Source organism: Condylostylus longicornis, unplaced genomic scaffold, assembly GCF_029603195.1.
Source record: "Condylostylus longicornis isolate FDR11 unplaced genomic scaffold, ASM2960319v2 ptg000005l, whole genome shotgun sequence".
Lineage (NCBI taxonomy): Eukaryota > Metazoa > Arthropoda > Insecta > Diptera > Dolichopodidae > Condylostylus > Condylostylus longicornis.
This window is the reverse complement of record NW_026577974.1, coordinates 2,424,995-2,440,357: the sequence shown is the minus strand read 5'-3', so window position 1 is coordinate 2,440,357 and position 15,363 is coordinate 2,424,995. Positions and strand designations below refer to the sequence as shown.

The following is a 15,363-nucleotide window of genomic DNA, read 5'->3' as shown; positions in this document are numbered from 1 at the left end:
CACACGTCCATCGATCGGGAAATAGAACCCTGTACCTGTGGTCGAAGTTGTACCGCGGCAGACAGGCATCCGACATGGTTATTCTTAGAATCGGATCGCTTTCAATGAAGTCTCTGTGAGTTCTGTGGGCCAACTTTAGCCCTGCCTTGTCCTCGCCAGAGAGAAGTCGGTAAGTCACTAGCCGAGCTTCCTTCAATATATGGAGGTGCAGTGGCGGCAATTCGATCATCACCTCCTATGCAGCGGTGGGAGCCGTCCGCATTGCCCCGGTCACTCCCAGGCAGGCCAGTCTCTGTAGCTTTTCAAGCTTGGCCCGCACACCCGCCTGCTGAGCCTTACGGCACCATACAATCGACGCATAGGTGACGATGGGCCTAGCAAGGGCCGTATACAGCCAGTGTGCTATCCTGGGACTAATTCCCCAGGTCCCCACGATGAAGCTCCTACACGTCCACAAGGCCGCCGTAGCTCTCCCGATAACTCTATCTGTATGGGTATTCCAAGAGAGACGATCATCCAGGGTTACTCCCAGATACTTCACCTCCCTAGAGTAACTAATACGTTCACCAAACAGAATTGGGCTCGTTAATCCCCAGACAGCCCCGGAGCCCCTGAGAGCAGCAATTAGATCATCCGCTATAATGGACCACAGGAGGGGCGAAAGAACCCCGCCCTGCGGACATCCTTTTGCGGCGGAGATGAAGAGTATATCCTCAGCTATGGTGGACTTAATAATCCTATCCTGTAGCATGCATATGGGGTGTTGTCAGAAGCTCCCTCTTTATCAAGGAAGCAGCCAACTGCCACCTCCCGCACCTCCAGTGAGTTTTCAAGGACCCCCACCAGACTCAGCAGAGCGAGTACAGTAGACCTTCCCGATTGATAGGCGTACTGAGATTCATGCAAGGGATTGCTTCCCAGTGCATCGTCCAGTATAAATCTATCAATCACTTTTTCCATTGCTTTCAATAGAAAAGAAGTAAGGCTTGGTCGCTTACCCACCTTCGGAATATACATCACTTTAGCCACCCTCCATTCCTGAGGGATGTAACCCCACGCATAGCTGGCACGAAAAATATTCAACAGTGCTCTGGCGATATGTTGGAAACGCCTTTGCAAAAATGCAAGATATATCCCGTCATCACCTGGAGATTTGAAGGGCCTGAAAGAGAAAACAGCCCATCTAATCCTGCCCATCGTAAGATCAGACGGGATCGTTGCCAGTCATCCCTCCTGGGCCAGGATGCCCTCGGTTCAATGACCGCAATTGAGTGATTCCAAAGAATCTCCGAGTCAGGAAAGTGCATCGACGCCATAAGCTCCAACGTCTGCTTTCCCTTCTCAGTTGTGGAGCCATCAGGCCGTTCCATTAGGCCCAACCCGCATACTTTTTGGAAAGCACCCTGTGAAAACGCGCACTGCTGGAGAGTTCATCAATGCCCTTGCAGAACGCTCTCCACGAGATTCTCTTCGCTTTCCTAATTTCTTTATTGTATTTTGTGAGTGAGTCTTTATACTCTTCCCACGAACCCGACGCCTTGGCCTTATTGAATAGCTTTCTGGTCTTTAGTCTAAGCCTTGAAAGCTCTTCATTCCACCACGGGCAGTTCCTATTGCTCCGCCTCGGCTTAGCGCGGCAGCTCCCATGGTAGGCATTAATAATAGCCGCCGTCAGAGCCTCGCTGGCCAGTTCGATATCCATCACCGTTCTGACAGGACGTATCCGATCCCATCCTTGAGAAGCGTTTCGAATTGACTCCAATCTGTGGATTGGGGTTCCCGATACATTTCTGCTGCCAGGCCCCCGAAGACCATGATATCAAACCTAATCTGCCTATGATCCGACATAGATGTCTCATTTGAGACATGCCATCCACCAACCCTACTGCCGATAAATTCAGTGCAAAGGGTGATGTCAAGAGTCTCTTCTCTAATTGCATTTATGAATGTCGGCCTATTGCCCTCATTCATAACCATTAATTTATTGCTATATATAAATTCAAGTAGGCACTCACCTCTTTTGTTTATATTACTACTTCCCCAGACGGTGAGGTGGGCATTGGCATCACTTCCTATTATAAGTTGGAAGTTCCTCCTTCCACAAAAGTCCACTAGATCCCTCAGTTGCTCGTCCGGGTGGGCACAGTCCCCCGAGAGGTAGGATGAGCACACAATGAACTCTGTTCAGTCCCCGGAGGACTTCACCTTCACCAACGCAGCTGCCTGATCCTTAGAACAGTAATCTGGAATGGGAAAATACGTTAGCCTTTTACTAAACAAAATGCAAGTTCTAGGCCTGCCCCCAATTGTATTATCATACAATAGCTCACCTGTTAGGCCCTTAACCTGATCCTTCACTATGTAAGGCTCTTGGATAAGAGCAATATCGAGGTAATCCTTCATAAATCTATGAGCTAGAACATAAGTAGATGCCCTAGCATGCTGTAGATTTATTTGGATGCACCTCACAGCTATATCATTTGATCCGGCTCTTGTCTATGGGCTTTGGCCCTTTAGACAAAGACTTTACATGAGCCTTGCTTCCCATTGCCGCCTTTTTACACATCTTGGTGGGCGCCTGCCCTGCCACAGCCTCTTTTGCCGTCCCAGGTGCCACACTAGCCCCTCCAACAGCAAATACCGAAGCAATTCCGGGCTTCCCAATGGGCTTGAGCCCTTTTGGTTCAGCCGAGCCGCTTGTATTTGGCGTGCTGGTCGATGGTCTTTCCGTTTCCCTTGCTGCCATTTTCGGAGCGACTTCAGACTTTCCAATGAGTTTTGACTCTTTTGGTTGGCCTGAAGTGCTCGTCGTTGTCGCGGTGGGCATTGGTTTTTTATTTTGTCCTGCCCTGCCGCCAGCACCTTGAGAGGATTTTCTTCCTTTAACCCGAACGGTAACACGGAAGAAATTCAGGAAAAGTCGGAACTCCGCTTTCCGTAGATCTTTCAATCCGGAATCATCCACTGAAAAGGTGATGGAGCAGCCCCCGTCCTTATCATTATCCACCCTCAGCATCCTCCAGGAACTTATCTTGAGGCTGGGATTTTGCTTCCTTATCCCTGGAGAGACTGACGGTTGTCTCGTCCTTTGGTACGTAGGTGACCCAGACATGCTGTTTGGGCATGTCGTCGCCATCCAGTACCACGACGTTGCAACCGTCCCAAGGCTTTATCTTCCTACAGACACTGGTTATCCACTCCCTGGTGTTTTGATTGTTGTATGTTACGGATATCCATTCGTCCCTTTGCAACGCTGCAGTGAATAGTGGATGAGAGTCCACAACTTTATCCATTTCATCCATGATGGCTACTTTGATTTTCCCCATCCGAACTTCGGATAGCCTTTCCTCTGGATGCAGTTTGTGAGTGATGGCCATCTTGACCTGTGCTACTGCATCCCGATAAGAAGTCATTTTCGGATTTTGTTGAGGAATGTTCCCAGGGACCTTTTCCTCAACATTGCCCTTCATCGACCTCTTTTTTGAGGGCCCTGCATCAGGGGTGTTGCTTTCCGACCTTTCCCTCTTCTGGGGATGGTCGGCCACAACACCCGATCCGCAGGCCCTCAGCTTTTCTAGCCTTTCTTTCTCATATCTGCGAGCTTCCTCTGGGGACATGCCATCCCTGATATAAGCCGCTATACGCTGCTTGGATGCACCAGAGAAATATTGTTTTCTTCCCCTGATGTCCAACCTTTTCAGGTCCTCCTCAGTTTGTTGGATAATAGGTCCAAGAGGATCCTGATTATCCGTCTCCATCGGAGGCGCCGCCTTTTCCTCTACTGGCGTGAGAAGGAGTTCCTCCTCTGCGTCAGTCGAGAGAAGCTCTGGTTCCGAAGACCCTTGAGCACTAACTGGGTTTGTATTAATGTTGTCCTTAGTATTGTTGTTGTTGTTGTAATTGTCACTGTTGTTATTGTTGTTGTTGTTGCAGTTGTTGTGTTTGTCACAGTTGTTGTTCTTGTTGTTGCTGTTTTTGTTATTATTGTTTATGTTCTCCATTTTGGTCCCACGAATAGCGCGGGAAAGTAAAGTCACCCATGGCAGAGCCCGGCATACCATGGGAAGGCTCGTTTAAACTGGAGGGCGCTTGGTATCCAGAGTCCCCATACTGACGACTAAGCTCCCACTTAGCCACGCAGTCATCGACATATGCTGTTTCACCTTGACTTGGGACGCCTGTCGTCAGCTGACGTATAGATATAGGGCTGAAACTCACAAAGTAAGAGGCTCGCCGCGAGACATGACCACGACACAAACGTAACTTTGATCCTTTCAATCACCCCTTTATCCTCCGCCATTACCGGGGCCCACCACTAGGAGGTGACAGTGCGGTTTTGGGCCCCTGTTTTTATTAAGAAAACATTTAGTTTACATATTCAAAATTAATTTTATTAATTAGTACTTCTCGTACCACCATATAATATTAAAGTTGAATTCAAAGGAGTAAAGCAAACCTAATAATTTATCATTTTATCATAATAAAAATTATGCAACACCAATAATATAATTTTAATACGAGTATTCACAGAAAAAAAAATATTTCTGTGACTAGCCACATATGTACAAACATTAAATAGTGAGTGACTGTAAAAAAAAAATTTGATTAGTTAATTGAATTTTCAAATTTCAAAAAAAAAATAAAATTTGTGGGTGAAAAAGAAAAAAAATAAAGTACAGTTATATAATTTTTGACCTAAAGGACGATATCTGCATCTAAGGTCATTCAGAACGAGTTGAAATGAAATGTCAAAAATCTATTCAGAAATTGAATTTTTTTTTCTGTTAATGAAAAAGCTATACTGTTACGTGTGTAGCAATAAACAGGTGCACATTTGGCATAACAAAAAGAAAAACAAATTTTTTTTTTGTGTGTTTGTCTTTTTTGTTCGGTTTGGTCTGTCGTCATTTCAAATTAAATCAAAATAGTTTTAGGTTTCTAGTTTTTTTTTCGTTTTTATAGTCATGCTATAATTTTTACGGTATTCACTGAGTATTGTGAAGTATATTATGGCTACTTTTCTCACTCTCTCTCTCTCTCTCTCTCTCTTTCACTCTTTGAGGATGTATGGTGACTCGAGTAATAATAATTTTTTTCTTTCATTTCATTATTCATCACTATTTACTTATTTTACCGCTTCCGGATATCTTCAATTTGGCCACAAATTTTTTGGTACTAAATGATAATTGAACAAAACTTTCGGTGGGAAATCCAAAATAAAAAATCCTGCAATAATATTTTCTTTTATTCTTTTATGAACACATCCTTTTTATTATACATACATATATGATTGAATAAATGGATTTTTTACATTACAACGATATTTATTTTTTGAATTTTTTATTTCTTATGTACCTATATACCTTCTTACAAATATACTGTTATGAAATAACTACTGGAATGAACTATAATATATCGTTAAAATGAAAATTCAAGTTTCAAGCGTTGAAGGACCATATTTAGTGATACCAAGAGTAAAAAGACAACATATGGGCGCATATTTATGTATTGCATCAAATGGTGTACCACCATCAGTTAGTAAAAGGATAATACTAATTGTACATTGTAAGTATTTTAACTGTGAAGAAAATAAGTAAAAAATTAAAAATATTGTAGATTTTTTGTTCTTAAAATAATTTACTTTTAATTTTTAAAATTAATTACACTTTAGGATGACGATTATTTTATTTTATTTTGCGGAAATATGAAAAATATTTCATTTCAAATATTTAAAATTCTTTATATTATTTTTGAGTTAATATAGCTGGTAGCAACTTTGCTTAACTAGTAACTACATAATGTGAAGTAAAACTAAATATTGAAAAATACTGTTTTTATAGTAAATTTTTCTAAAAATATTGTATATTGCAAATACATATACATCATATTTAAATGTGATATGCAGTTTAGATTGGATTATGTTAGGTTGAGGTACAGTTCTATCTGGATTTGGCCAATACCTGATATAAGCACGGCAAGTGGGTCACTTTTCCTCCTCCTCCTTGTCACAGGATCGTTTGTGGTGCGGCCCACCCTCCTGGCATGTTCGTTAATCAGACAGTGTCCGGTTAAAACCCTAATTACAGCGTCGATATTCCCTCTTCGAAGACGTGTCAAATCCCTTGTACGACGGAAGTCTAGTTTTTTCTAGACAACTTCTTTGTCGTGTTGCTCCAAAGTGTTCTATTAATGAAACAATTACATTACACTTCAGTTAATGATACTGTTGTTTCACTTACAACGCAGATATTGCCGTTTGACCTGACTTTCACCAATTAATCAAATATTAACCTACTCTCTTCCATGTTGCTGAAGACATTTAGCGTAACTGTTTTAAAAATTATATTTTACGATATTACGGAAATATTATCATATATTTTTTTTCGGCTAGAGAGACCGGGTCTCTCTCACATCGTCCAATAACATCTCTTGCGATTCTCATCTCCGCTTACATTGACTCTATACCCTAGCTCTTGATAAATTGCAGTACTGCAATCATGTCAAATCTTTAGACTTCCGCTTGGGTCACAAAGCTCCCCACGAATCGTTTCGTTTTCTTCGAGAAAAAGGCGGCAGATTTCATTCTCCGCTGTGCCCAGACGTTATTATCAAACAACTACTTATATTTTATTATGATTTGTAGGAGAATATTTGAAACTATAATCCAATTATATTTTATTAACATTTAAAATACTCTGTATTCAATAAGCGCAATATATTTTCTTTTATTTTTCTTGTAAATAGTTCCTCCGATGATATTTGTTCAAAATCAATTAATTGGAGCTGTCGAAGGTAAACAAACAATGTTAGAATGCCAATCTGAAGCATTTCCAAAATCAATAAATTACTGGACAAGAGAAAAAGGTGAAATTGTACCACCAGGTAAGAAATTCATTGATTATTTGTACTACCAATATTGACTTATATCCTATAATATTTATGACATATAACCTTATGATATCAAAAAGATTTACAAACGGTCAAAAGTTTAAAAATTGTTTAATGAATTATTGCTCCAGGATTTGGATTTAAAATGGAATTCAAATACTTTACTTAGCAATTAAATCCATTTGATTTTGTTTCGGCTATCAACTCTGAACAGAAAGGATAAAAAAGAAATCATCGAAGTTTTGCAATTATGCAATTTTCCAATAGTCAATAATTCACGGAATTTTTCAAGTTATTTACAGGATTTTAGGATTATTCAAATGGTTATCTTATATTTTCTTTTTGTTAGTTACTTGCAAAAAAACAAAGTAACATTACTTTTTTTTGTTAGAACGTAACGTGCCTGAATGTATGCTTTTCATATAAGATAAATAAATATTAGAAATATCTGATGAAAATATCCTTTTGATTTGTTGAGCAAAATGGAATTCTTGCCTTAGTACGATTTAATTTGTACCAGCGAAAATTCTTAAAAATTTATTAACAAAACGTGACTTTAAATATTTTAAAAATTCATAGGTACATTTGAGTAATTAAAATAGAATTAATAGAAATAGTTATAGCCTCTATCAGTAGCAAAACTCCTGCCGAAACTATGATGTTCAGCAGTTCGGCCTGCCGAAATTATAGGAAATATTTAACGAAAATTTAGGGTTTTCTTTTAATTTATTTTTCAAAATGTTTGTGATATTCGAACCACACAATTTTTTGTACAAATAAAAGGACATAACAATAATTATCAATTTCAATTTTTTATGTGACTACCTAGTTGAACTCACTGCTCGATTAAAATTTAAACTCATACAATAAAACTAAAAAAATTTTTTTAGGTGGTCAATTTACAACAAATATAACTGAACATAGTGATTACCGAGTAACAATGAGACTTTTTATAGCGCCAATAACACAACATGAATTGGGATCATACCGATGTGTTGCAAAGAATTCATTAGGCGATACAGATGGAACCATAAAATTATATAGTAAGTAGATAACACTTTATTAATTATAATTATTTATAGTTGGCAGTGAGCCACATAGCAGTAAGCCATTTGTGGTATGTACAGGGTTCCCGGCTTTTCTGCACATATAACTTTTGTGTATTGAATTCCCGGCTACAGAAATGATGAAGCTTGCAGCTGAAGGAGTTTATTGACATCATAGATTAGGAAACTAAAAAGAGAGGTGAAGTCTTGTGGGCGGATTCATATGTTAAGAGAGATTTGGTTTTGTAGGGATGAGGAGAGTACGAAACGTTTTTGGGATACGGTATGGATGATATCAGCATTCTGATAAGGGTTTTGACGGGGCATTGTCTGTTGAGAAGAGTGGGCAAGAGGCTTGGAGCCGCTATGGCGGATGTCTGTAGGGAATGTGAGTACATCGCGGAGATGGAGGATGTGGAACATGTTCTTTTTATGGAGGTTGTGGGGTGTTAATCTTAGGGTTGACGATGGGCTTTCTTGTTGGCTTAGTGCAAGGGCTTCGCGTAGGTGGCCTTACTACAACTACTACTAATCCAAGAATTTTTCAAACTGAGTATGTAAGGATCATGGAAATGAAGAACTTTCTATGTTATTAACGGTACTTATCAGAAAAAAAAAGGTTGTTTCAATAAATTTTTCAATTATAATTTTTCATATTGTCCACAAGTTTATATTATTAAAAGAGTGGTTATTTGAAACAAAACTGAGTAGCTATTTTCTTTTATATATTGAAAATAATTCAGGGATATTACTTATAAATATTGTTTTTTATTTAATTAAAATAAAAAACAAAAAATCTATTCATCCTTTTTATTAAAAGTTTACATAGAAAATCTTGAAAAAATAAAATAAATACCATAATATCCTCTTTTAATGAATAAACAGTATTCTTTATTTGTTTACGTTAGATATAAGTATGCATATTTGTGTGTATATATTTGTTTTTGGCGGAATATATGAGCATCATTACTTTGACAATTCCATTTCATAAAAACACTACTTAATAAAGATATAAAAAGAGCAACTGTTAGATGGGGTTTCTAGTACACCCATTTCCATAAAGTACAGTACCGTATAAATATGGCCGAGCTGTTTGTGAAACTCTAGCTCGTGGAAATATCAATTCAATATGATATAGTGCTATTACCTTGCGTAAGGCTAATAGTATTTTATCAAGGAATCTCAAGTTAGAGCTGAATGAGACTTAAGATAATTCGCAAAGCGTTCGACTCAAAAATATTCAAATATGACAAGGTATACTTATTTATTAGTTGTTTCTGACCCAGGCCAAATCTTTTTGACTAATATTTAAATTATTTTATGTAATATAATTTCAAAAGTTTCATTAAAAAGTGTGACAAAATAATCGATCTTGTGATCATGAATACCTCCAAGCCCCATGCTATAGTTTTTATGACGTATATGCAATTTATTCACTTATATTTTTATTATCCAGACTATCTTTGCAGTATTGTTAAGTCATTAAGTTTAAAATAAAAAATAATCTTGACAATATTGATATCACACTGGCATAAGAAATGTTAAAAACCATTTTTTTGCAAATAAAATGTTTATTTTGTCAAATAGTTGGTACGACGTCGTTGAGTGTTATACAAGTATATCAAATTATGTGCATATATTCATGTGTGTGAAATAATGATATGACAAATATTTTTCGAATAAATGTTAAGTGCACATATACATATATTTTTTATTTTGTTATTTTATTTAATATAAACGTATAATTAACATAATATTAAAATGTAAATAAAATAAATTTTATACACATTAACATATACATACGTATAGTTGTATAACACTTATAAAACATGGCATTTTGTACATCAATTGAAATATTATTTATTTACAAGTGTTGCTTTACAAAATTAAAAAAGTGTGAAGTGGAGTATAATCATTGGCAAGAAAATGAAGGTGGGGGAGTTATTAATGTTGACACAATATTAAATGATCCCTTTTCCTTTTTTTTTTGGTTACTACTGTAGTACATTGCGTTATACGTATTTAAATTCTTGTTATACTCTACCTATTTTGTATACATTTTTAGTATTCTTTTATAATTATGTTTCGCTTTGATAGCATTTATATTACTTTTTTAAAAAAAATTATTTTATGAATACTTAATATATTATATGTATAACAATGACACTATTATTCAAAATGTAATAATTATTATTACAAATGTTACAATAATAATGAATAAAGTAGGTGTGAATCTTAGCTAATTAGAATATGAAAAGTGTGCACATATTACACATAGTACTTGTTTTTTTTTTGTTTTTTGATAGTATGTACATAGTTATGTCACTTATACGGATGATAGCGCTATCTATAATAATTGTGCATATAGAAATTCTAGTAATATTCATAAAAATGTCATTAAAAATTTATTTTTCGTGTGGTAGAGAATTCAATTTTTTATGCTACTTTTTTTTTAGATTGAGTACAAAAGCTATAAGCATTTATGATATAAAAAATTATTACATTGCGGTTAATTTTAGGGGATATAAATTCACTTTGGATTTGAGAACATTTTTTTAGTAATTTGTAATGAACTTTTAATTTTAATGATATGACAATTTGTGTCAAATTAAGATAATTATTATTATAATAATTTTGAATTCTTATTCATTTGGTGATTAGGAAAAAATTTATTTTATTGTAAAATTCAGTCAAATGAGGATTATTTCGTTTTAACTTTTTTTCGGTTTTAAATTAAAATTAAAATAGTTATATGTGGTTTGACACTTTACTTATTTAATAATTATAAATATAACATGAAGAACAGTATTATATAATTGCTACAGGGGTAATCGCAAATCGGAATTATCTATGGTATGTCAAGCATGTGACATACACAAGTTATAAATATAGAATAATAGTTTGCAGCACTCTAAATTGAACATAATGTTAATTGACATTATTGGAAAATGTCATTTTATTATACGAAATTAAAAAAATTCATATTATTGTATAAGAGAACGCAAAGCTATTGTACATATGTACGTTTAATTGAATATACCTGTACAGCTAATTGCTATTGTCTTTCGAACAACAACGAAGGTTGGAACAACACTGCTTTTGTTAATTAAATATGCTCGTACTCAGTATAAAAAGATTTGCTTTATGTTTTTGCTTCACAAACTGAGCTGTCCTTAAATGCATTTTAATAGTCCTGTGGAGGTAGAGTAGCTAAGTTCATAATTCCCAAGTTTTCTTTATTTAAAATGATTAAACTATTGAAATTCATTTTCTTCTTTTTTTCTTTCAATACTGAACACTTTGCACCATTTTTTATTCAAATATTAACAGCTTTAACTTGTGAAAACTTTGATATTTTTTGAATAAACTTTTTTTAATTTTTTTAATATTCTAAAAAAAGAACTCACCTAATTAAGTTAAATAGTCACGTCGGATTCATTTTTAACCATATTACTCTCGAATGAAGAGATCAAAAAAAAAATTTTTTTGCTTTTGTTCTTTGAACTCAAAATATTTTATATCAAAATTTCCATTTCAATAATTAATTTTATTAGCTTTCTAAGTACATAACATACATATAAAGTAGATAGTTTCCTAGTTAACATTTTTATTTTTTTGAGCAATTTGATGCCAAAAAAATTTAAAATGAAGGTATTGGAGAAAATGAGTATAGAAAAGAAAATTTTACAATGTTTTATAATCGTTTTGCTTAATTTTGAGTGGAGTAAAAGAATAGTGTATAACACTCTATTTAAAATAAAAAATGGATGAAATAGTAGGGGTACAAAATTTTCTATTTGAATGGTATATGGAGCAGTCTCTAATGAACCGAAAACAGTTAAATATTTGTAATTATATTAAAGAGTGTTGGAGTTGGGAAGGCAAAATTTTTTCGAAATTTTTAATGCAAATTATTTCTTACTCTTCCTATTAAAGTTTTGATTTTGTTATAGGTATTTGCAAAAAAATAAGAGAATAGCAAAAGTAATATCAGAAAAGAACAGAATGATAAAATTAATATTGTATTTTTTTTTATAGGAATTCCAGTTAGCACTGTTAATTCATTGGATGGTCATGATGGTCCAAAAAAGGGTAAGAATTATTTAAAATATTTTACTTCATTATTCAAATGATATTTCGATGATTTCTGAATTCTAATGAATCTTGGAATAAATTACTAAATTGCTATGAAATGTGAGAATGCTTGTATATATTAAAGTTTTCCTGAAACAACTTTTGTAAAAATAAGTTTGTCTGGAACGAAATTTATTTGAGAAATCGCTACAATTCGGAAGGTCTGTCTGGAATTCAATTTACATGAAAACCGTATACGAAATAAAAAAAACTTGTCTGTCCGGAATGCAGGCAGCCATATTTTAATATTTTCCTTTACTCTCTTAAATGAGAATTTAATTCTGTTGCATTCACTTGCGTTCTCATTTTCTTCAATGTTTTCAATACGTCTTTTACGCTGATTACATTTTCAAAGGTACTTTGACATAACTTTTGTTTCGCAAATTTCAAAAGGTATTTAAAAAATGACAATCATATTTTATAATTGTTTAACAGCAGAATTCTTCAACTTTTATTGACTATTACTATTACTTTATTTTTCAAACACGTGATTATTTCGCCTCTTATATATAGAGAAGAGAAAATAATAAATTCAGGAAACACTTCATTAAGATTATTTTTCAAAACAAAAAACTAAAAACGAAAATTTTCATCCTAAAGAAAAATAAATGGCATAATCCTGATAATACACTACAAATAGAAGAGAAAAATACCAATGAAATACATAAGTCCTTTGCCTGCTTAATTTCTGATGGTCTGAAATCATTTCAAAGTTAAAGTGATTTCTGTATTTACTCAAATTTTGCTATCTCTTAATATTTTGATTCAAAAAATTTATAATATCCTTTTTGTCATTTTTATTTTGGATAGTAGTAATACGTACGTTTGTATATCTTGTAGAAATTATAAACATATTTCTCTAAATTAAAACATACATATATTCATACAGAGTATTTCAAATGTGAAGGAAAAGGAGTTTCTTTATTCATAAAATAATTCTTTGTTTATTTGAGACTCAAAGTATAATTTGTTGTTCAATCAGTGCGGTGTGCGAGGAATTTTATTCAATAACATTATAGCTGTATTCCATAATGTACATTATAGCTATGGCCCCTTGCTAAATATCTTATTATGAAATACTAGCACACTTCCATTGACAGCTGTTTCAGTGATATACTCAAAGAATTTTAATAATTTTTAAACTAATTGAAGGAAATCCAGTTTTTTTTCCGGTTATTTTAGAACTGCGCGAAATTTCGGACTTTTTTAAAATGGCACGAAATTATGAAATATTCGAGAATAGCAGGTTAAACTTCAATATCGAAATTCCGGACTATTATAAAATTGCTCGAAATGTCTGCCTATTGTTGAGTTACACAAAATTATTGACTATTGTAGAATGGTTCGAAATTTCGCGCTATTGTAGAATTTCGCAAAATTTAGAACTGTTATAGAACTAAGCAAATTTTCTGACTATTGTAAAATTATTCAAATTTCTAACATAAGTTTCGTCTAAATAAGATATTGTAAAATTCTTTTAGTGACTTCATACACTGTTTTATATTGTAAAAGCAAAATTGGAAAAAATTACTTAAAAAAAAAAACAAAACAAAAAAAATTCAAAAATTCTATTTGTTTTATTTTCATTTTTAATCTATTTTTAGGTAAAAAGAGGATTAAAACTACAACAACTGAAGAATATCATCATAGGACAAAGAATGTTGATCCATCTAATAATGATGACTTAGAGAATCCTGGAAAACGTAAAGGTATTAATTTTTATAACATATTCCAAACATAAATATATACGAATACAATTTGAGTGTACATGTATGTGTGTATCATCTTTCTAGTTACACTCATACATACGCACAAATTTACAAAATAACTTTGAATTATTTTTAGGGATATTGTTTTTGTAAAAGGTGATAATAGTATTTATAAGAGAAAAATATTTTTGTTTATATTTTCCATATTGGGATTTTTTTGGTGAGATTTTGAAGACTGAACCAAAAAAAAATATATAAAATATATAGAGAAGGATTATAACGGAGATAATTGAAAATTATTTTCTTTTATTTAAATAAGGATCATGAAGTCATGATTGCATAAGGATATGATTTTGTTCAACTTTTAATTTTTTTTTATTTACTTGTATTTTAAGACAAAAAAACAAAAAGAAAGGAAAAATTATTTTCTAATGGGAATGCTATTTAAAAAAAAAATTCTTTTTGTTTATTGTGATGAAAAATTATTTTCCATATTTTTTTGTTGACTACAGTAACGATGGAATTTTTTGTTTTTTAATTTTAGGACTATGAAAGGAAAGCATATATAAAAGTAGCTTAAACTTCAATATTGTACTCATATCACACAAATGCAAGCTATATGATTGGTGCATAGTTCATAATATATTTGGCAACCTTTTTCCTATGACGGAAATTTTAATATCATTTAATTTGTGTACTTCTTATAAATATTTTCTATAAAAAACTTTTTAAACATCACATAATTTTTGAAAATACAAGCATACTGTTGCACTATCGCTTGTAAGAAGATACTGGTTAATTGTTTTTGCAAGTAATTGTGAATCGCCGATCTGTGATGAAACGTGTAAATAAAAAGAGTGAATTTTTCGTTTTTTAGCTACTGAAATTTCTTTTTGGTCAATCCATTTCCTTCATTCGGATATGTGCAACTCAGTGTTATTTTCAGAATATTTTACATATTAACTTATATGCTAAGAAAGTAGTTATGAAGTATTAAAATAACAAAGAGATAGTAGTAAAAGTTTTTAGCTTAAAAAAATGAAAATTTTAAAAATATTAAAAAATTTTCATTTAAAGCAGGTTTTATATCAAAGCGAAATATATTTTTCCATCACAACTTAACTTAAACCGGTGATATATTTTATTTAAATGTGTAATTTGTTAAAAAAAATATTTGGTTTTGTCTTATAAAACATAAAATTAATCTCATAGGTTTACCAGGTCTGCTTATATGGCCATTATTTTATTCAATTATCGTCATTTTAATATAAATTTATTGTTTATATGTTTGTAGGTATAAATAATACATGCATATATGTATATAATTTTTAAAAAAAATATGAATTAAATTTTAATTATTTTCTATTCAATATTAGGGATTTTGTATTTTATTAAAAACTTTTTAATAATTTGATTTTGTTAAGATTATTATGATAAATCAGAAATTTCTTTTGAATATCAGAGAGGAGAAGAGAATTGTATATAAATTCAATTATTTTTTAAATACTTAAGTAATTTTAAGGATTATATTTAGGAATATTAGAGATTTTCATTAATTTGGATATTCTTACATATTCAATATCTCT

The 15,363-nt window shown here is 33.0% G+C and overlaps 1 protein-coding gene across 1 annotated transcript in view; it reads left to right on the top strand.

Moving 5' to 3' along the window:
- The window catches only part of LOC129616463 (limbic system-associated membrane protein), a 45,161-nt gene that overhangs the window by 26,662 nt on the left and 3,136 nt on the right, over positions 1–15,363 (top strand). Inside the window, exons 6-10 of the mRNA XM_055532105.1 lie at positions 5,437–5,565; positions 6,745–6,882; positions 7,779–7,931; positions 11,973–12,026; positions 13,673–13,777. Of these exons, the coding sequence (XP_055388080.1) occupies positions 5,437–5,565; positions 6,745–6,882; positions 7,779–7,931; positions 11,973–12,026; positions 13,673–13,777 (579 nt within the window). The remainder of the gene's footprint in view (positions 1–5,436; positions 5,566–6,744; positions 6,883–7,778; positions 7,932–11,972; positions 12,027–13,672; positions 13,778–15,363) is intronic.